This window comes from Canis lupus, chromosome 30 (genome assembly GCF_011100685.1).
Source record: "Canis lupus familiaris isolate Mischka breed German Shepherd chromosome 30, alternate assembly UU_Cfam_GSD_1.0, whole genome shotgun sequence".
NCBI classification, from domain to species: domain Eukaryota; kingdom Metazoa; phylum Chordata; class Mammalia; order Carnivora; family Canidae; genus Canis; species Canis lupus.
Window position 1 is genome coordinate 32748172 of NC_049251.1, and position 21608 is coordinate 32769779.

Below are 21608 nucleotides of genomic sequence, written 5' to 3' on the forward strand. Positions count from 1 at the left end.
AAATAAAATCTTTAAAAAAAATAAATAAAATTTTGATAGAGATTAAATTGCCTTCTACCTACCTACACTGTTACTGACATCAGCTATTACCTCATCATTTAGTTTTTGGCAAAGTGATTAATGAAAAATAGTATTTCATAGTTTTGATTTGTGTTCCTTTATTATGAATGAAGTTGACACTCATACTTACTGACATGTTTGTATTTATTTGCTTTTGGGTTGTGGTCATTTTCTTACTCGTTAGAAATTTTTTGGAAGTTTAGGGAAATTTTCCCTGTCATACGTCATGGTTTGTAGTTTGTTTTTTGACGTTGACTATAGAAGTTTCGTATCAGAAGTTTACATTTTTATGTAGCCAAATTTATCATAATTTTTAAAAAATGGATTCTGAGTTTTGTATCTTGTTTGTAAGGTTGTCTCTATTCCGAGATCATAACATCTTTTTTTACTCATGTTTTCTTCTAATGCTTTTATGGCTTTTCCCTTCCATGTCTCTTCTGCCTTCTTTTTCCCTTCTTCTCCCATCCCCCTGCTTCTTCTTTTCTTTGGTTTACATTTTTTTCTCTACCTGGAATTTATTTTATTTTTTATTTATTTAGAATTTATTTTCATGTAAGGATCCAGCTAGCTAAAGACTTCCTTAATTATTTTTCACTGATTGCAATCACGAACCAAATTTCTGTAATGTAATTGGATCTTTTTCTAGGTTCTTTGTTCTGTTGATCTGGCCATGCAGTAGAGCTCTGGGGATTATTGTCAAGGCTAGCTCTGTGACCTTGGGCAAGTTACTTTTCTATTCAAGTTTTAGTTTCTGTAAATTGGGACAATAATATTTAACTTGGACTGTGATAAGCAAATGAGAGAATCAAGATGCTTACTTAGCAAAGTGCCTGACCCATAGTAGTGAAATGCTGGTAAATGTTAAATATTAATACTAGTAGGGCTAATATGTTTTCATTTGTGGAGGGGATATAATTCCTTTATTACTGCACTTTTTTCCCCAATGAATTTTGGTGACCTGTTATGTTGAAAGATGATTTTGTTTAGCATTGAGTTTAATAGATTAATTTAGGGAGACTTGCCTCTCAAGTGTGAGCCTTTATATCTGAGGGAAAGATAGTCCCATTTAGTGAAGTCTTCTGTCTCTCAGAGACATTTTTAAAGTTGTGTTTTGTTTTTTTTTAATGAGGTTTCTACAAACATCTAACTTCTATTATCATGTTGTTTGTTTACATTGTGGATAGGATCTTTTCTTCCATTATGTATACTTCTGAATGTTAAATGCTTTTACATAGGCATTTTAATAAATTTGCTTTTTCTTAAAAAATGAAATTTTCTGGTTGCTATTTTTGGATATCTCAGATACACATTATTTACAAGTAATGATTATTTTGCCTTTCCATTTCAGTATTCATGTTCTGTATTTCTTTCATTTGCCTAATTAACATTAGTTAAGGTTACCCGCAGAGTATTATTGTATGGTGGTATTAGAGCACATTGTCTGCACATGTTTTTTTTTTTTCAAATTTAGATTTAGGATAGCCTTCCAGCCCCTTTGTAGAGACCTGAGAACACCATTTAGTGCAAATCTCTTTTTATAGTTGAGGTTGTGGACTCAGAAAGAAGTGACTTGTCCATTCAAGGTCACACAGGGAATGAATGTTAGAGCCCAGGGTGAGCTCTGGGTCTTGATACAGTGAGCGGTGCTCTTTTACTATCAGACTATCAGGCCTGTACAACAAAGCTTCCCTTAGCATCTCTGCCAGGTCTGTCCCTGGCTGCAGTATGCAGCTGGACTCTGGGAATCACCTAGACAAATTCCAAGTTGTTTTTTTTTTTTTTTTTCCTGTGTTTCAAGTAATGTCTGCTCTCTTCAAGTAACAGATGTCCAGACTAAAGAAAATACTGGTAGTAATAGATTTCATCAGATGCTTGATCTAGAAAATGAGAAGCAAATTTCGGGTGGTTCATAAAGACTTAGCATGTTGGCAAGCTTAGACAAAGGTTTCTATTCTAATTTCCCTGTATTTTGTACATTTAGTGTGTTTGGTCTCTCCTGAGAGCAGGACTGGGGTTTGTTCCTGCTTCTAACAGATGCACGGTACTATGAATGTACGTAACAAAAATAAAGATGATCCCTGCCCTTGATAAGTTTGTCATCTAGCTAGATGGCCCTATTTGAAATCTGACTTTCTGTTTTTCCTCAGATTTTAATTTTAATTTCCCAAATAAAAGTTTGTGATGTTACCTTTTGACTCTGGCTTGGGCCATTTTCTGAGAACATTATCATTTATTTGTCATTTTTGTACGTAGTACCAGGGAGATGAAGGCAAAGAATGTGCACAACTGAGCAGCAAGGATGACTCCATTAAGGAGTGATGTCCCCCTTTATGAGGAAATGTTCTGCTCACACCCTACTTTGAACCTTGTGAGTTTGCTCGGTGCGTTTTAGCCTGTATCTTATTGAAAAGTTTCAGAGCCCAGGTGCCAGGCTTCTAACCCTCTCTCCACACTTAACCAGGAAAACTCTGTTCCTGTTTCAGTTTCTGCTTGGAACATGGTGTCCTACTTTAGTGTGATGTCAAAGCTAATGGTATAGATAGTGACACAAAAGCACTGGCATAATTTTAATGTGGGCAGCTAAGCTTAACTGCCCTTTGCATGGAGCCTAGCTGATGTTAATACTAATGTTAGGGTAATTTGGGGGGATTTCAAAAGAATAGTAAGAAGTAGTGCAGAATAAAGGGCTAACGATGATATCAACGGGAGGTAAAAACAGGTCAAAGTGGTGAAAACAGGACACCACTCACCTCTAATGGCAGTATCCAGTGAAGCTACCCAAGGTGGATCTGGTGGTGGAGAGACCTGGCCATTTACTGTTTGGGGTGAGTGTGGTTAGAGTGAGTCATACCGGAAAAGGACCATGAGTAGGCTGACTGTTTCTCTTACAGGATGCTTAGCATCTTGGGACTTGAAGCCAGGGGGACTGACTGAAGGTCAGTGTCATATTCTGGGGGAGCACTGACCCCCCAAACCCTTTACTGATGGAAATAACATGTCTTTTAAAGACCTCTAGGAAAGGCTAGTTCCATGCCTTCTGTCAAAAGCTCTTCCACATTTATTCTACTTCTCTCGGTGGTGTTTGTATTAGCACTTTGCCCCTTCCACCCGGTAGCTGTCTTGTTAAAAATACCAGCTTCCTCAACTAAAGGAAAACCCAGAAACTCCACTGTTTGTGGTGGAAGGATACCCCTTGGGGTTTTTTGCTGATTATGGCTGCCACCAAGATAGACCCAAGGCAGCTGAGAAAGTCTACAGTGTTCAAGACACTGACACAGATGTCTACAATAAGAGTATCATGGCTCCAGATTGCTGGTTCATTTAACGAGCTTAACATTACCTTACAGATAGTGGATCTGTGAGGTCTGGGGTGGAACTTAAATCTCTGGTTCTGATCAGGGCGGCTCTCAGATCCCACTTTGAGAAGCTTGGCTCTGGATGGATAATGTGCTCTAAGAGGCACACTTCGCCCTGCAGGCTCACGTGTCCACACCATCTAATGCCAGAAAGAAGCAGCACTCTTGCCTGGATTTCTTTCCTTGCCCTCGGCTGGCCAGATCTGAGAGATCCAGAACCGATGCCCGCTTCCCTGCAGAACACTTGCGCGGTGACGGCACAGGGCTTGAGGCCTTTCTTGAGTCCATCCAAGGCCTGCCCATCAACTTCTGTATCTTTTCTGAGAGCCCCCATCCCACCTAGGGTCTCACCGTGTTAGAGCAGCAGTGAAACCTCACAGAACATCTTGCACAATTCATTCCACAACGTCTGTCTTTTTCCTCTACGAGACAGTGAGCCTTAGGAAATCCAGGCATTCCATGGACCAGATTCTAAAACCATCATCCATTGGTATTTGGTTTATGAGAGACCTTGCCCCGTGTGTTTTTCTCCTATGCGCTTGTTTGCTATAGACTTGCTTAAACAAGTATCACGTGGCCACCTGAAAGTCAAAGCAGCTTGTTTACAGTAATGCCTAGGATGGCTGGTAATGCTTTTAAAAGATTGAACCATTTTCAGGTTAACACTCTTGAGTTCAGCCCTTAGCTCCATCATAAATAATTATTCTTAACTACAGAATAGAGCATTGCAAATAATATCCATCTATGAACCACAACATGAGTTTTATGTTGATTGAGGTCACATTTGGGGCTGCCTGCCACTAAATGCCAAAACTGCTTCAGGAACTGCTATTCGTTTCTCCTCCAGACGATAGCAAATGTGTTCAACTTCTCCAGGAGTCCCCCTTGGGGTTCTGGGGACCCTGAAGAACTGAGTGAAATCTCCAGTGGATCTGACTCTGGAGACTTGCAGGGACAAGGAAGTCTTCCCAACTCCAGGCTGGAGTCAGGGTGACCTCACCGTTACAACGGCATAGTTCCCACCCTTAATGGAAGGTCACCTGGGCGTGTTAACCCCTTATTTGTTTTCCAGCCTATACAGTCACCTGCCTGTTGACCTAGACTCTGCACATTAGTCACGGAGGGAACTCTGAAATAAAGATAGTGCCCTGGCCCCTCTCAGCCAATTAAATCTGAATCCCTGGGGTGGGCCTTTGCAAAGGTATCTTTCCAAACTCCTCAGGCCTGAGGAATGCTTGCTCCAGCATGAGCTTGGCGCCTTAGGAACTCTTCTCTGTGGCCCTACCAGGTACTCTTTAAGGCCAATCTTGAACGCTTATGCCCCAGAGCAGATAAATTCCAAAAGGGAGTATTGATAAGAGAAAGAGGAGAGACACGAAGGGAGGTCTGAAAACTTTGAAGTTCCAAGTTTTCACCTTTCGACCATTTAGTTGTTCTTGGTGTAGGGCTGGGGTGGGGCTGGAGGGACCATGGAGCACTGGGGGTAAAGGCTGTCTGAAGCCCCAGAGGTTGTAATTTGGTCATTTCTGGGCTGCATTCTGATCTGCAGATAATATTTTGTTTGGCCTGCAGTGTGGCTGCACATAGCAGTTTTTTAAAAAATGTGAATACTAACCTCTAAAAGGCAGGTTTCACGTGAAAGCATTCTGAGAGTTGATGGTGCTTGACTCCGTGCTAAATCACATGACACACTTGTGAGTGTGGGTTCCTCACGTTTCCTTTAGTCAGATGCTCCATTCATGAGGGTAACCAGTGAAACGTGATTGTAAATGTGTTCTGATTTGGGGTTCACCATTTGAGAAAAAATATTCCCATAGTTACTTTGTATCAATGCCTTCTCCTTCCATAAGCCCCCACTTCTCCCCCAAGGCTGGCTACAAGGGCTACAACGATGGCTTAAAAGAGTAATCCTGGGATGACTCTGGATTTTGCTGTGGAACCTAGGGCTGTCTCTTAACTAATCTGGTTCTGAGTGCCCTCATCTAGGGACCAACAAAAGGAAATCATTTCCAAGGTTCTCCTGGCCTCTTGGGGTTCCGGTGGCACAAGATTAGAATGGGGACCACCTGGTTTAACAGCAATCTGTGTGTGAAGGTGAAGACACTTTAAGTCAGGGTGTCAGGCTGGCGTCGAAATGCTAGCCTGGAGAAGTCTGGGAGGCCAGAGAGGAAAGAGCTGGAACTAAGGCCTAGAAGCTTCAACCATCCAAAGGGGTCAAGATGGAATTGGTGGTCTTGTGAGGGAGGACATGCTCCATCACTGGAGATGTTCCTCCCAGACCAGGCAGCTGTTTGGAGGGGATGTTGTCGAGAGCAAATGGTAGACAAGTCCCTTCTCAACATTTAGAGCTAATGGGAAGGAAGGAGGGGCCCCACATCTGCCTCCTTTTCTTCGAAGAGAAGAGGTTAGCTCCCCAGGACATGTCCTGCCCACAGAATGGGATGACAGCACCTTGGTTGTTTCAACACTGTATTTTTTTTTTTTTAATTTCAAAAAATATTTACGACAGTAAAGGTCGTACTATGTGACAGGAGGACAGATGCCTTTGATGCATCCCCCTTTCATTTCTACCTCAAAACAAGATTAAGGCATAAATTACTCGCTGGGCACCGGGCGTGCCTGTTGTCCTCAAGGCGCCGTCATTGGTGGTACCACTTGTCCCATGAGCCAGCGGATCAGATATTTGCCACCGAGGTTGCAGAGACTGGGGTGCCCCTACACCGGCTTTAACCAGTGCAGTGTTCCGGAGGGGACCCCTCAGCAGCGCTGGCCGAGCCTTTCTCTCGTGCACGGTGGGCGGGAGGGACGGGAGGCTGGGTGGGTGGGTGGGGGGTGTTTGTGTGCATGGGTGTGCGCACGCTCATGCGCGGGGAGGTGGGTGATGCATGGGGGGGCTCTGCACTGCTCCCCCTGCTGAGGGGCCTGCGGGGCAGGGCAGGGCAGGCAGGTGGGGAGAAATGCGGCCTGGGACGCGGGCCCCAGGGAGTGCCTGGCACACCTGCTCCCGTGGGGGGCGGGGGGCGGGCCCGCCTGCCTCCCCAGCTCCAGGTGGGCGCCCCTGTTCTGCGTCCCAGCTGCCCATCCGTCCCAGTCTCCGCGTCCCAGGGTCCTTCATCATCCCTGGCCAGCAGCTGTCACCATCCCGGGCCCCGGTTCATTCAGGGGCAGCTTCAGGGACCTATCTCCTGCCCGCGGAAGAGGCTGGTGGGACTCGGCGCCTTGGGCCGCCCGGGGTGCAGGGTGCGGGGTGCAGGGGGTGGGAGGACAGCAAAGAATGCAGATCTGCTGCTCCACGGGGCCCTGCTGGGACTCAAGGCCTGGAGTGTGCAGAGTGGCAGGCTTCCTCCCCCGGTGTCTTCCGAGGATGGGACGGGAAGGTTCTGAATTCCTAGCACCTTAGTGGCCCGGGCAGCAAATGCCCCCACAGAGCCTGGGGGAGCCTTTGGTGTGCTGCGGGAGGGGGCCCTCCAAATCACCAGGGCTCCGCGTTGGAGGTGTCCGGGCCTCCCAGGAGAGCGGTCCCTCTTGAAACCAGCTTGAGTTGCTTTCAGAGGGTGCAGGCTTGGTCTCTCAGGAGATGAGGTCAAGTGCAAAGCGAGCTGGTGTCTTCTCCACCCCAGCTCAGTGGGCCACGGGCCTGGGCCCGCAGGCTGCCTGGACCGGTGTCCTGGCCCCCATCAACTTGCAGCCTCCTCTGAGCCTCACTCCAGCCCTTTGGGGGTGGGGTCCAGGCCAGGCTCTCTCCTGCGCTTGGCACTTTTAAAGAAGCCGAGCTGCGGGAGGCAAAGGGGGATGTCTCAGCGGTGGGCAGGGAGGACAAGACCCGTCTCCCCTCCCTGCTTCCTGCCACTAACCCTCCTAAGGCTCCTTCGCCAATACCCCAGCTACCATGGAGTACCCCAACCCCCAGCCCAGCAGGACTCCCTTGGCGGGGGTGGGGGTGGCTGCAGTGGAGTGGATGGAGCTTGAGTCAGGAGGCAGAAGTCTGGCTGTATGACCCTGCCCCAGTCAACACCCCTCCTTCTGCCTCCCTCACCACATCTATGATAGAAGGTGGAGGCCAGGGGTTCTCAACCTGAGGTTCAAAGACAGAGAAAGGTTTGGGGGCTTGTTAACAGCCTGACTCTGCTGGAGAAATTTTGTGTTTATGTGTTTGCTTCTTTTTCTGATAAGAGAAGACCTAGATTTTATCAGGTTCTTAAAGGGACCCACAGAAGAGTCAGAGCCACAGCTGGAAGGTCCTCGGGTGGCCATAGCTAATCTGTCCGCTGGGGTGAGCGGCGGATGATTCGGTAGCAGGCAAGTTCTGGGGAGGGGGCTGAGTGGGTGGCAGCTCCCACAGGGAGGATACGGAGCCTAGAGGCTAGCGCCCCTGGCCTGGATGCTGCTCTCTCCACCGCCTCCCTGCTGGGGCCTCACCTTCCATAGTGCCAGGACCAGCAGGGCCAGCAGCAGGAGGCCCCCCAGGGTGCTGCCCACAATGATCCAGATGGGGATCTGCGAGTCTTCTTGCTTGGAGATCTCAAATGTGATCTGCAAGGGGAGGAGTGCTCGAGGTCAACAGCATTACTGTTCTGGGGCCCCGGGGGGCAGCCGGGTGACAGGAGATGGCCAGTGCCTGATGGGATCTGCTGGCGGGATGGGTGGCACCCAGCCTGCAGTCTTCGGAGCACCCAGCCCTTGCACAATGGACAGGTGAGTTAAGTGACCCAGGTGATCCTGCCTCCTCTTTGAGACACTTTCTGCCTTTGGCCTCGGCCGCTCTCACTCCTCCTGGATTATCCTATCACATGAGCTACTTTTTTCTTATTTTCTCTGCTGCTTCCTCATTGGCAATCTAAGCCAACAGAGGCTTAGATTCTGGGCTGCTGGATTCTCTAGAAGAGAAGTGAGATCTGAGAGGCCTCCTAACCTTCTAAATTTTGGTGGTCCTTGTGCCTCTGTCCCTGGACCTCTGCTTTATGTAGAGTCACTTCCTGGAGAAGTTTACCTATAGTCTTGTCCGGTGAGCACAGTGGGCCCAGGGCCCTTCGTGCTTTTAGGGGCCCACAAAGATATTCTAATTTCTTTTAAATTAGAAGAAGAAAAATATAATCTTGCTTGCATTATGTTTGTCTTTATAGGGACACTGTCATAAAATAATCATCTAAATTATTATTATTATTATTTTTTAAGGATTTTATTTACTTATTCATGAGAGACACAGAGGCAGAGACATAGGCAGAAGGAGAAGCAGGCTCCCTGGGGGGACCCGATGTGGGACTGGATCTCAGGACCCAGGGAATCAGGACCTGAGCCAAAGGCAGACGCTCAACCACTGAACCATGCAGGCGCCCCTAAATTATTTTTTAGGGAGGAAGGGGCTCTGAGGGTAAAAGTGCTCCAGGCCATGTAAGGCCTCACGTAGCCCTGGGCAAGCTCACTCCTCGGGGGGGCTTTACCATCTATACACAGACGGCTGTCACGTTTCTCCCCCTACCTGGCCTCTCTGCTAAATCCCAGACTCCTATCCTACCCTCTTCCTGGCCCACTTGGCATCTTTAACAGGTCCCGAAACACACTCTTGATCTCACTCCTCACCCTCAAACCGGCTTCCCCAAGAAAGCAAATAGCAGCCCTGTCCTTCCTCGCTGTTCTCAGGCCAGAAGCCTTGTACTGGGCGCTCTTACCTTCACGACCACATCACCAGCAAAGCGTGTCCATTCTACCTTTGAAGCACCCAGAATGCGGCCAATCCTCCCGCCTCCAGGGCCTCCTCCTTGGAGTGAGACCCCGCCGTCCTCTCCCCCAGAGACTGTAAGACCCTGAACTGCCTCCCGGCCTCCACCTCTGCAGTCTGTCCTCCGCACGGCAGCCGGAGGAAGGCAGATGTATTCTCTGCTCTGCTCCCAGCCCCCCAGCTCGGAGTGGAAAATGAGCGTCCTTGTCCTGGTGCACAAGGCCGCACACCCACTGGCCTTATCTCCTCCTCCCTCCACTCCAGCCCTCCTGCTACCCAGCCCCTGACGTGCCAAGCACACACCCACCGTGCAGTCTTTGCATTGCTGTCCCTTCTGCGAGCAGGGCTCCCCCACCCCAAGATAGCCACGTGATCCCCCCATGCTCCATGGCCTCTGTCTGATGTCAGTTTGTCAGGGAGGCTTTCCCCAATCTCCTTGTATAAAATAGCCCCCCCCCCCCAAACCTGCACCCTTTTGCGCCTGTGTTTTTCTGGGCAGACCTCATCGCCACTCAACACTGATATATTCGAGTGTCTTGCCAGTCTTCCCATCTAGAATGTCAGCTCCAGGAGAGCAGGGCTTTATCTGCTCTGTTCACTGTTCTATCTTCAGTGCCTGGGACAGAGTAGGAGCTCTGTCAACATGCTGGATGACTGAATGAATGAACCCCCGAAGCAGCCCTGGCTTGGCCGCGGACACAGTGTTCAACAGGAAGCAAATCACAGCCCCCTCTCTGCCTTATCTCACACAGCCTCAGTTTCCACATCTGAAAAATAGGGGCAGGTGTACCTCACGGCGCCTTGAGGAGTGAGCCAGGTACAGTGCCCGGCTCAGAGTCAGGGCTCAGCAGGTGGCTCGGGCCTTCTATGTTCTCTTTCTACCCAGGAAGGCTGGGACCTTCTCCACCTCCCCACCCCTGGCACCAAGCACGTAGCCAAGCTAACAGAGGCTTAGATTTGGGGCTGCTGGATTCTCTAGAAGAGAAGTGAGGCATCTAGAGAAGAGAGTATTAGGGAGATCTGAGAGGCACCTAGGTGGCTCAGTGGTTGAGCGCCTGCCTTCGGCCCAAGGCGTGATCCCGGGGTCCTGGGACCGAGTCCTGCATCAGGCTCCCCGCAGGGAGCCTGCTTCTCCCTCTGCCTGTGTCTCTGCCTCTCTCTCTGTGTCTCTCATGAATAAATAAATAAAATCTTAAGAAAAGAGAGGGATTTGCGGGGAGGTGGGAGTGGAGAATTCACTTAGAAGACATGAGCTAGTTGTAGAGGGAGGGGTAATGTGTGCATGCGTGTGTATGCGCGCGTTGTGGCGGGGTGGTGAGCCTGTTCAGCACCTCTTCTCTCTTGGTCACCTGCAAAATTCTGACACATGTCTTGAGATTCAGTCCAAGTGGACTGTCTCCAGAGACCTTCCCCTGGACATCCCTCTCCCAGGCCCAGCACCTGTGCTCACCCCCGGATTGCAGCCATGCTTTGTTATCCTCATCCCCTTGTCTGCTTAATTCATCTCTGCATCCCCTGGGGGCCCGAGTCATAGGAGGAACACCCAACAAATGCTGGATGAATGAACAAATAAAACTGCTTCTTAGCAGGGGGTCCTCTGCACCTGCTCCCCCTCTGCCTGGCAGCCCCCCAATCTGTTTATGAGTGATATTTGTGTGTTTTATTAAGGTCTGGTTTCCAGTCCATGCTTACTGTGCTTTCCAGCATCTTGTGGGGCCGGGGCCGGGGGGGTGTGGGGGGTGTTGTGGGGTGGCTGCTGGGGGTTAACTTGGCCTCTGGTACAGGACCACTCTCACGGACCCCAGGCCACGGATGGATGGTTTAAACGGGGATGTGGCCAGTGGAGGGCAGCAGTGTCCCACGTCCCATGCCTCCTCTCTCCAAAGGTTTAGGCTTTTCTTCAAGACCCAACTTCTCATTTTCTCAGGATAGCAGGGCACACAGGAAGAAGCCCCACTCCCTTCCTGGGCCCTGATTCAAGCCTGTCTGGTCTATGACAATCTAGCTTTATCCAATTCAAGAAAAGTCCCAGTACAGAGACATCTTGCATCCCTTGTTCTTCACGGATTCAGTTCACACCAGACTTCTAAAGCACGTTATATGCATTTCTTTAGATTTGAGGTGAGAATGGATAGGGAGGAGAGGGGTGGATGGTCACTCTAGGCTGCCAGCCTGCCCAAGACCCTGCCTCACTGCTGCTGGAGCCAACCAATGGGTCCCTCCCCTCCCCTCCCCCACCCTCCCTGCCCCGCATGCCCCTCCGCCTCCCCACCCCCAGGCAGGCCAGCCTGAGGTCCAGTTCTTTCCTCTAGTGTAGAGTCCACAAGTTACCCTCCTTCCTCTGCTTCCCTGGGGGTGCTGCGCTACAGAGCCTGCCCCCCCCCCCCCGCCCGCCCCCAGGCACTGGGTAAATGCCTGCTTCTAGCCCCCTCCCTACTTTGGCCCCTAAAGGCCTGATTGTCTTGCTTATCTCTTCTGATGCTGCACTAACTGCTGATGGGCCCATCTCCCTCCTGCAGGAACACAGGAGCAGAGAGTATAGGAAACTCTAGGGGAAGGAGTTGGAAATAGGGCCGATTCCCTAGCTGGTCTGGCTCAAGCTCAGGCCTGCAGGGTTTCCAGGGGCTCACCTGGCGGCTGGGATCCTCCTCGCGGAAGATGAAGGGACTGTGGAACTGTCTCTGCAAGGCCGCATTGACCGTGATCCTCATCAACCTGTACTTGAGCTGTAGGATGAGAGGCCTGGTCAGAAGCGGACCCCTCCCCTGGAGGGAGACTCCCCAGCACCCACCGCCTGCCCTTTCTTCCTTGGAGTGGAGCCCAGGTGCCCTACTTACTGCTTTTAGGGACCTCAACCACAGGTTCCCCAGCAGGTGGAAATTGATTTCCTGGTTGGGGGCCAGCCTTACGTTGCAGTTGATGGAGATGACATCAGAGGTGCTGTGATTCTGAAAGAGGAGGTAGGTCTCAGGGTGAGCGACTGGGCTCTGGGGGAGCAGGGGAGGCAGCTAGCCCAGCCATGAGCCAAGCAGAGGCTTGGGCCACCAGAGAGATAGCCGAGCTGTGCGCCTTGCCCAAGTTTTGCTCCTGGAGGCGGGGGGAGGGGCAGAGGACCAGGGGACCACAGAGGTGGGGGGTGGGGGGGACACATGGGCTGCGGTGGTGGCCTGGGGGTGGCCGGAGACAAGGTAAGGATGGTATATCCGATGCCAGTTGAAGTTGTGCGTAATCACGTGTCTTCCAGGAGCAGAACTTTGGTTCGACGTGAGGGAGCCTATAAATGTCATCACCACACAAACAGATTAAAGGAGACAGTTGTATGATTACTGTAACAGATGCAGAAAAAGCATTTTAGGAAATCCAACTTCTGTTTATGGTAAAAAAAAAAAAAACTCCCAAGGAATGTCCTGAATCTGAATAAAGACTATTACAAAACAACCTAGGGCAACCTATCATATTTAATAATGAAAAATTAAAAACAATTTTTTTTTTTTTAAAAAAGGAGGTTCAAGACAAGACTGTCATCATTTCTATTTCCCACTGCCCTGGAGGTCCTACCCAGAGCCAAAAGATGAGAAGAACAGCTTACAAGGATCGAATGGTAAAGTGAACACAATTATTATTTACAGATGATACCATCTCGGCGGAAAACCCAAAGAAATCATCAACTAATCAGAATGTATTAGGTTAGACTTGTTTGTGTCCCTCTCTTGCAGCCACCTCAACCCCACCCAGGCTCGGTCTTCAGTAAAAGTACACTGCACTCAGAAAATACTTTGTGTCACGCACTCGTTTGGGGAGATAAAAACCAAAACAGCCTTGATTTTGTTTGGGGGAAGAATAGTGAAAGTTTGCTCAGAAGCTGGTATCTGGGGACAGTGGCAGCCCTGGGAACCTAAAGCTGGCAACTATAAGCAGGTGTTTTGGGAGGGGCTTTGGGAGGTGACATGAGCTCCTTTCATCTCTGGGGACAGGGAGGACCCAGCTGATGGGGTCAGTGTGTCCAATGCAAGCCATGTAGGTCCTGGGCTCTGTCACCTCGCTCCGGCGGGGCTTCCCTTCCCTCTCTCCTCCGTATCCTGCTGGCCCTTTAAGGCACAGGTGTCATTTCACTATCCCTGTTCCCTTACTGGAGGTCATCTGCTCTGCTGTCACTCTCTTGACACACTTGTCACAGCCTCGTCCCCTGGCTTCTTTGGCACTCACTCTCACGTGTCTTCCGAGATGGTGAGCTCATGAAGAGCAAGACGTGTCTTTTCTCCATCCTGTTTCCTCTGGGTTCAAGGCTGGGCACCCTGTGCTCTGGGCAGCTCTAGTGTCACCGGATACGGAGAGGGGGAGGCGCGCAGGACACTCACCAGCTGTGGGGCCCGGGTCAGGTCTTCCTCCGTCGGGGCGTGCCGGTACTCGGTGCTGTTTCCCCAGATGTTACAGGATGTGTTCACCTGCACAAGGGCCACGTGCAACCGGCCTCACCCCCAGCACCAGCACAACCCAGCATCCCAGAGATGGTTTTTTCTCTTCTCTTCCCCGGGAAGGCCCTGCTGGCCCTGGTCCTGGCAGGAGGAGCTGAGGTCTGAGCACGTGGGGACACACCTGGGGGGCGGTCTCTCTCCAACTGGTCCCCTCCCTTAAGCAGGTTCCCTAGGGCCCTGGTACCTGGTCAGTGAGGAAGTCCCTCAGCATCAGCAGGCGGTTGCCCCCCCTGGTGGCGATGGGGACGGTGATCTTCATCATCACCCCATGGATGGGGAACAAGCCCAAGTTTTGGATCTGTGGCCAGAGAGGGGAGGAGTCAGTACTCCCAGCAGCTGCGGGAGGGGGGGGTGGTCGGAAGGGGGAGGATGAGGTCCATGGGGGTGATCCCCACAGCCAGGCCTGGGAAGCAGGCCCCTTCGTGCCCCCTGGGGGCATATTTCTTGTAGGAGCTCTAAAGCTCTGTGGAATCACAGTGGGGCGGGGGTGCGTGGGGGGTGGGCCGCACGGACAAAGTTGCATGAAAGTGCTGAAGGGGCCGAGTTCCTGGAGGTTGAGGACAAGCCAGTGGAGCCATGAGGCTGGGGAGCAAGGTCACGTCATTTTCCCTTGGCTGAACCACCTTGGGCTGCGGTCAGGGCGGAGATGCTGAGAGCAATGAGTTGATCATGAGGGAGAATCATGAATTAATGAAGGCTCTAACTGGCGAGCAAGTGGGGGTGCACATTCTAGCTGTGACCCGTCTGGTGTCGGAGCAGCAGGGCTCTGGAATCAGAGGGGCCGCGACATGCCCAGGACCGCGACCGTGTCGAGCTGTGTGGCCTCTGGCAGTGGCTAAACCCCTGCTGGACCAGCCTCCCAACTGCACTGTGTCTGAAGCGCAGTTCCCAGCGTCAGCCTGCCCCCAGCTCTCACGCAGGGTTCAGGGGGCAGGAGCCGGTGCGACCCACGGGGCGGACTGCTCGACTGCCTCCTCATTCTCCTTCTCGCTCCTTCCTTGCATGGAGACAGAGGGGAAAGCCACGTTTCCCAGCCTCCCGAGGTAACTGGTAGACTGAGGAACTGCCAAGGAGCTTCTTTAGCAGGGAGGGGCTTGCTCTTCTCTGCTTCCTCCTTCCCGGGATGAGAACGTGATGGCTGGAGCTGCAGCTCTTTTGGACCATGAGGTGAACTTGAGAGGCTGGGAGCCACGCGTCGAGGATGGTGCAAAGGATGGAAGACCCAATCCTGAATGACTTTGTGAAGCTGCCAGCGTGGACTTCTTTTATGGAAAGAACAGACCCTGGCCCATTTAGACCACCATTTTTTATATTTTTTAAATTCTATGCAGCCACACCTAAACTTCACTGATACATCTCTCAGGCCAGCTCTTTTTTCTTTTTACTTTTCTTCTCTCTCTTTTTTAAAAAAGATTTATTTATTTATTTATTTATTTATTTATTTATTCATGGAAGACACACACACAGAGAAAGAGAGAGAGAGGCAGAGACACAGGCAGAGGGAGAAGCAGGCTCCATGCAGGGAGCCCGACGCGGGACTCGATCCCGGGTCTCCAGGATCACATCCTGGGCTGAAGGCGGTGCTACACCGCTGAGCCACCCAGGCTGCCCTTTTCTTTTATTTTTTGTAAGATTTATTGATTTTTATTTGAGTAGGGGGAGAGGGGCAGAGGGAAAGAGAGAGAGAACCTCAAGCAGACTCCCCGCTGACCACAGAGCCTGATGCAGGGCTAGATCTCACGACCTTGAGGTTGTGGCCTGAGTGTAAACCAAGAGTGGGATGCTTACCCACTGTGCCCTCCAGGTGTCCCCCATTATTTTCTAGATGAGGACTGAAAGCCTCAGAGAGGAGAAGGAACTTGCCTAAAATCACACAGTGAGTGGGTAGCAAGCAGGGCTGGGGCCGAACCCCAGGCACTAGCAATGACTTCAGACTCCTCCCCTCCCAAATGGGGGCTCCTCGGCTCTTGTTCCCTCTGCCAACCTTACCTTGAAGACGCAGCTGAAGGGAGGCCCGATGCCATCATACATCTCCAGTGAGCTGTTGGGCTTGACCTCGTAGTGGCTCAGGCTGCTGCTCCTGCGAGGACAGAGGACAGGGCCGCCGTGAGCCCAGTCGGACTTGGCCAGTTGGGTAAGTGCATTTAAGAGGGTGTGGGCATGTGCCTGGCTCCCCTAGACCACAAAAAAGAGCTTTCCTCCTGTGTGCACGGACAGGAGGGCTGTGTCAGGGAGGATTCGGAGCCTCCGCAGGATTACAGCTGAGATCAAGTAGCGACGGGCAGGGACCAGAGAGCCCGTTGTTTGCTAGCCCTGCCCTGGCCCCTCTGCCCAGGGACATGGTCTCTTTGGTGCATGAACTTGCCCCCAGCCGTGGCATGGGAAGGCCTGAGCTGGCTTTCTGTGTGGTTGCTGCCCTGCCTCCTCCAACCGCCTGGGAGCCCCCAGGGGACAGGCTGGGGGTCAGCGGCCCAGGATGGGGAGGGGAGGTGGGAGCAGTTTGCCTCGAGGGGAGAAGCATTTTCTCACTTTCACTGTATAGAGCTGCTGGTGCAAGGTGGTGATAATGAAAAGCAGATGGACTTTTAGTAGGGTATTAAACAGTAAAATAGTATTATTTAGTAAGATATTAAATAGTAAAATAGTATTTTACTATTTTACTAATAGTAAAATATTACTATTTTAAAATCCTCTCCGACCACACCCCCACCGATTGCCTGCCCTGGGGGCGGACACCTCCCAGGGGGGCCCTGGGCCTCCCTCTTTGTCCCTGGCGGGAGTGCCCTGGAGGCCAAGTCTGTGTCTCCCCTGCGGCTATTTTGATACCACCCGCCCTGCATGGCTGGGGCTGCACTCCCAGACCCCTCAGGGACACACCAGCTCCGTGTCGTAGTCACTGGACACTGGAGCCCGGCCCTTGAGACCTCAGGTCCTATTAGAGCCCCCCATAGGGAGCTGCATATTAGGCCTCACTTCTCTTGGGCATCCCCCAGCCTGGGGTCCTGGGCACCCCCCTGCCCACCTGGTGAAGAGGACATCAGCCTCATATTTGAGGTGGAAGCGCAGGAGGGCCGTGTTGTCTTCCTTGGTGCTCTCCTCCTCATCACTGTCACTGCAAGGAGAGCCACGTGGAGCGGTCAGCGGCTCCCGCAGCTGAGCCCGCACCCTGGACGGCCTCACTGCAGCACCTTCATCCGGGCAGAGCGGGGCTTGCTCCCCCCACCTCCCAGCGTACAGGTGAGAAAAGGATGGCTCAGAAAGGTTGGGTCAACTTCCCACCGACACACAGCGTGTAAATAGTGCAACTGGGAGCAGAGCACTGGCTCCTCTCCTCCTTCTCCAGTGTTCTTTCTGCCCGGACTTCTCTCTTCTAGGACATTTTTCCATTTTAGAAGACCTTCCTTGGGGCACCTGGGTGGCTCAGTGGTTGAGCGTCCGCCTTTACCTCAGGGCGTGGTCCCGGGATCCTGGGATCGAGTCCCGCATCAGGGTCCCTGCAGGGAGCCTGCTTCCCCCTCTGTCTCTGCCTCTCTGTGTGTTTCTCATGAATAAATACATAAAAGTTTTAAAAAAAAATGAAAAGACCTTCCTTCCCCTACTCTGTGAGGATAAGCCCTGCTTTGCCTATCTTCAGGGGCTGCTGTGAGGCCTGACCATTTATCCACGGTGCTCTAGGACTGGAGGTTGTAAAAATAGGTGCCATAGAAATCGCTATTTAAAGGTAAGGGTATGGGATGCCCGGGTGGCTCAGCGGTTGAGCATCTGCGCTCGGCTCAGAACGTGATCCTGGGGTCCCGGGATCGAGTCCCACATTGAGGCTCCCTGCATGGAGCCTGCTTCTCCCTCTGCCTGTGTCTTTGTGTGTCTCTTATGAATAAATAAATAAAATCATTTAAAAATAAAGGTAAGGGTATTATTATTCATATCTGAGCTGCCACAGAAATGCAGCAGGTGCGTGCACACTTGGGGACTAATGGGGGGGACCGTCCCGGGTTGGGGCAGGGAGGGATGGCCTGGTGGTGATTCCACTGGGCGCAGGGGGGTGCAGTTGCTAGCAGCAGAGCAAGGTAGGAGAAGCAGCGAGCAGGGGTGGGGGGAAGGTTGGGGAGAAGGAGAAGGCGAGGCCCTGACCTGCCAGCGGTGAGCCGGATCTCCAGATGGTGCAGGAAGACGGATTTGCTGAACTCAAAATCTAGCCGGAAAGCCACCTGCAAGGAAGAGGTCCAGTGGCAGGGTTCTGGGGGGCTGGGGACCTGGGAGGCTGGTGGGGGGGGCTGGGTGTGCATCTGGGCATGGCCAGCCCGCCTCTCCCCGCCCCTGCTCTCGTCCCCCTCTCCCTTCCCCCAGCCTTGCACACCCTGGTCCTGGGAACACGCTGCTGCTCTGACTGGCTCTTGCCTCAAGCCCCCCTCTGTCTGTCCGATCCCTGCTCTCCAAGCAGCCTGGTCTCAGTAGGGTCTTCTCTTGCTCCAGAACCTTCAGTGGCTGCCCACTGCCCAGCGGTGATGGGCCTAGGGCCCACGACCTGGAGTCTGGGCTTTGGAGATTCTCCTTCCTGGAGAATTAGCTTCTCCCCTCACACCTTCTACCCACTTTCCACTTGCACTTTGAAGCACGTGATGAGCGCTCACGGAATGGTCATGTTTCTCCCAATCTCTCCCCCTGCACTCAGCAGGATGACGGAGGCCAGACTTGGAAAAAATGTGTTAGGATAAAGGGCAGCAGGGATAATTGGCCAAGAGGTGGTGGGAGAGCGGTGGGTGGGTGGGAGGGGTGCCCCCCCCGGGTACCCTCCCCTCCACCGGTGAAGGGGCCTGGATGCTCTCTGGAGGTGGGCAGGCGCCTTGGGTCATCTGAATGCCATTTCCCGGGAGAGAAAACTAAGATACTTCAAAGCCATGTGCAGGCTTCTCCATCCCTCCTCCGTCTCCCCTCTGTTCACTTCCATTTCTCTGGCATCCCCAGTGCCTCCCAGGACCCACCCTGGTCCCGCCCAAACACCGTCCCCAGCCTCAACCTTGGCCTTGGCCCGGAAGAAGGGGTAGCTGACATTGCAGACTTTCTTGTGGAGTCTCCTCTCCTCGTTCACGCACTCGATGCTGCCGTCTGAGTCGTCCTGGGGGCGGGAGGGGGGCACCGGGGGCAGCAGTTGGTGGACCAGGGACCCAGGTCTGGGGGCCACCTGTGCCGTCCCTGCCACCTGTACTGACACTGTAGCACGGGCCCTCGCAAGGGAGCTGGGACCACAGGGGCCCTGGAGACAGGGGTGGCGTGGCTCCGAGCTGGGGCTCCGCTGGGCTGGCCCGGGGCCGCTCCGCACCGGACCTAGGGAGGGACTGTCACACAGCACTCAGCTTGCCGCTGCTGGGTGCCTACGCGGCATCGGCCTGGGTTTCATCTGGCTTATCTGTGAAATGGGGATGGGAGTGCCGACCTCCTTTAGTTGCTGTGAGCATTAGGTGGCACAATGCCTGTGACGCGGTGCCTGGCAACACCCAGAACAGCGTAATCACTCAGTAGGATGAAGCTCTGTCCCTAATGCGCTCTGCACCCTTGGGCGCTGGCTGGCCACATGCCTGTGTGTCTCGTTGGGCATGCACGTGCCCGTGTGGATGGAAAGGCAGGTCTGCGTCGACTCTGCATGTGCGGGTCTGCATGAAGGCACGTGTGTGCACCTGTGCCCGGCTGCGTGCGTGAGGAACACGTGCATTTCCTCGGAGATACAGGTAGGTCCGGATGCTTCCGCGTGTGTGTGCGCACGTGTGTGTACAAAGTGCACGTGATCAGACTAATGCATTTGTATCTGGCTGGGGGGCTGCTTCCTCCACTAGAGCTCCCCTTGGACAGATGGGGTGCAGAGGGGCAAACTGGAGAGAGGAGTTCTCATCTCCCAGCTGGGAGCAGCTCCTGGGCTGGGGCTGAATGGGCGGCATCCTGTGAAGGAGCCAAGCTGCCCGTTACCCCTCTGCACCACCTGCCGTGTGTGTGTGTGTGTGTGTGTGTGTGTGTGCAGCACTTTATGGAACACACTGTCCTCTTCTCTTTGCCTCCCTCAGTTCCCAAAGCCCTTCTGTGCCACAGAGATGAAATCCCAGGATTCCTGCCCCTGGGCTTATGAACAGGCTCAGCACTGTAAAGTCTGGGCCAAGGAAGCAGTGAAAGGTGGATGTAGGCTTGGGGTTCGGTTTCCCTTAAACACCCCAATTCAGGGGCACTTGGGTGGCATCTGCCTTCAACTCAGGGCATGATCTCAGGGTCCGGGGATCTAGTTCCACATCAGGCTTCCCGCAGGGAGCCTGCTTCTCCCTCTGCCTGTGTCTCTGCCTCTCTCTCTGTGTTTCTCATGAATAAATACATAAAAATCTTTTAAAAATTAAAAAAAAAAACCAATCTAGATGCAAACATCACATGGGCTCCGCATCTTCACTCAGGGCTGTGGGGAGCTTGGTGGTGGGGCCCAGCCCTGGGCCTGCTAGAGGGAAGGCCTGGTGGCAGTTCTGCGGGGCACGTGAGGACAGAGGGGCCCCTGCACCCGTGCCACCCTGCACTCTGGGCTCCGTGTTGATGCTCTGAGATCCCTGAGGGTGGAGACGGTGTCTGCAAGGACCTGGGAACCTCCAGCACCCACACATGACGGCGATGTCCTGGGTTTACTCAATCACCGTGTCTTAGGGGCTTCTCCGTGCTTGTGCCCCGCGGGTTTCGGGGTTACAACAGGCCAGCATGAGGCACTGTGTTTTCTTGGAGCACACATAGGGCTGTGCCGGGTGGGGGGCGTGCTGCGTGGGGCTGGAGGAGCCTGTGCGGCCTGCTGGGGCTTCAGGAGGCCACTGCAGAGCACGTGACATGAGGCCTAACTGCCATGAAGTGCTGGCTCAGGAAGCAGCCGCTGAGTAGGAACCTCACTCTGCCGCTCGTAGGCCCCTTCGCACCTCTCTGTGCCTCAGTCTCCTCCTCTGTAAGATGGGAACCAAGACGGCACAGGAGTTTGCCGGACAGGAGGGACCTTGGTGGGAAGGGCCTCAATGCGAAGGCCAGGGGTGCTGGGAAACAGCTGTGGCTGGCGGGGGGCTGAGGGTGCAGGGGTGAGGGCACAGGGGGCAGGTGATGGATGGGGCATCAGGACGGGCCTTGAACACCACAACAGTCTGGAATTTGTTGTGAGAGCAACAGGGCATGATAGGAAATTTTAAAGTGGGGAATAACCTTTCCTGGATCTTGTTAGAAGGGCCCTTTCGAGAAAGTCTGAAGGATGAACTGTAGGCAGAGGGTGTGAACGAGCTGGTGCGCACACGTGGGGTGTGTGTGTGTGTGTGTGTGTGTGTGCACGCCTACTCGTCTGTGTCCCTAACAGGCTGAAGGACATTCCTCCCCACAATCCTGAAGGGCTCAGGCCCTCCTCTACCGGTGGTTCTGCACCCTGGCTGCACACTGACGTTACCCAGGCCACCTGAAAGGCTCCTGCTGCAGGCCCCACCTGGCACCAGATCCACTGGAACCTCGAGGAGAAGCCTGGCTGCGGGTATTTGTAACCCCCTCCTCCCAGGGTGATTTTACTGCGCAGCCAGCCAGGCCCTTGGCTGGACTCAGGCAGGCCCGGCAGGTCACCAAGGTCTTACCTTCTGGATCAAGCTGGCAAACTGCAGGTTGGTTGACTGCGAAATATTTAGGACGGTGCTATAGGCATTCTCGCCCCTGTTCTCCAGCATGGCCTCCACTGCGACCCTTCGGCGAGTGCTCTCGATGATGAAAACCGTGGTGTCAAAGGACAGGGTGTATGTGGAGCAGTCCTGCACGGGCTTCCTCAGCACTCGCTGGCAGTACTCCCTGCGGGACAGAGGCCCCGAGGGGCCAGGCAGGTGGAACGGGGGGCAGGGGGTGTGCAGGGCCAGATCTCACTACTCATGTGTCACCTTTCTACTCAGCATGTTTCCCTTTTGGCTCTGGCTACCAGGAAGCTCAGGGCTCAACGCAGAGACAATCTTGATGAGTAGCCTA

The 21608-nt window shown here is 52.9% G+C and overlaps 1 protein-coding gene across 3 annotated transcripts in view; it reads right to left on the minus strand.

The window, feature by feature from the left end:
• Positions 1-5872: 5872 nt before the first annotated feature.
• Positions 5873-21608, minus strand: part of ITGA11 (integrin subunit alpha 11) — a 113286-nt gene continuing 97550 nt past the window's right edge. For all 3 annotated transcript variants that reach the window (XM_038580816.1, XM_038580818.1, XM_038580817.1), the window contains 11 exons: positions 21230-21437; positions 18628-18726; positions 17742-17818; positions 16633-16722; positions 15600-15690; positions 13795-13908; positions 13494-13580; positions 11973-12083; positions 11766-11861; positions 7836-7949; positions 5873-7189 (listed from right to left, as the gene is read on the minus strand). In XM_038580816.1, coding sequence (XP_038436744.1) covers positions 7118-7189; positions 7836-7949; positions 11766-11861; positions 11973-12083; positions 13494-13580; positions 13795-13908; positions 15600-15690; positions 16633-16722; positions 17742-17818; positions 18628-18726; positions 21230-21437 — 1159 coding nt within the window. In that variant the 3' untranslated portion in view covers positions 5873-7117. The remainder of the gene's footprint in view (positions 7190-7835; positions 7950-11765; positions 11862-11972; positions 12084-13493; positions 13581-13794; positions 13909-15599; positions 15691-16632; positions 16723-17741; positions 17819-18627; positions 18727-21229; positions 21438-21608) is intronic.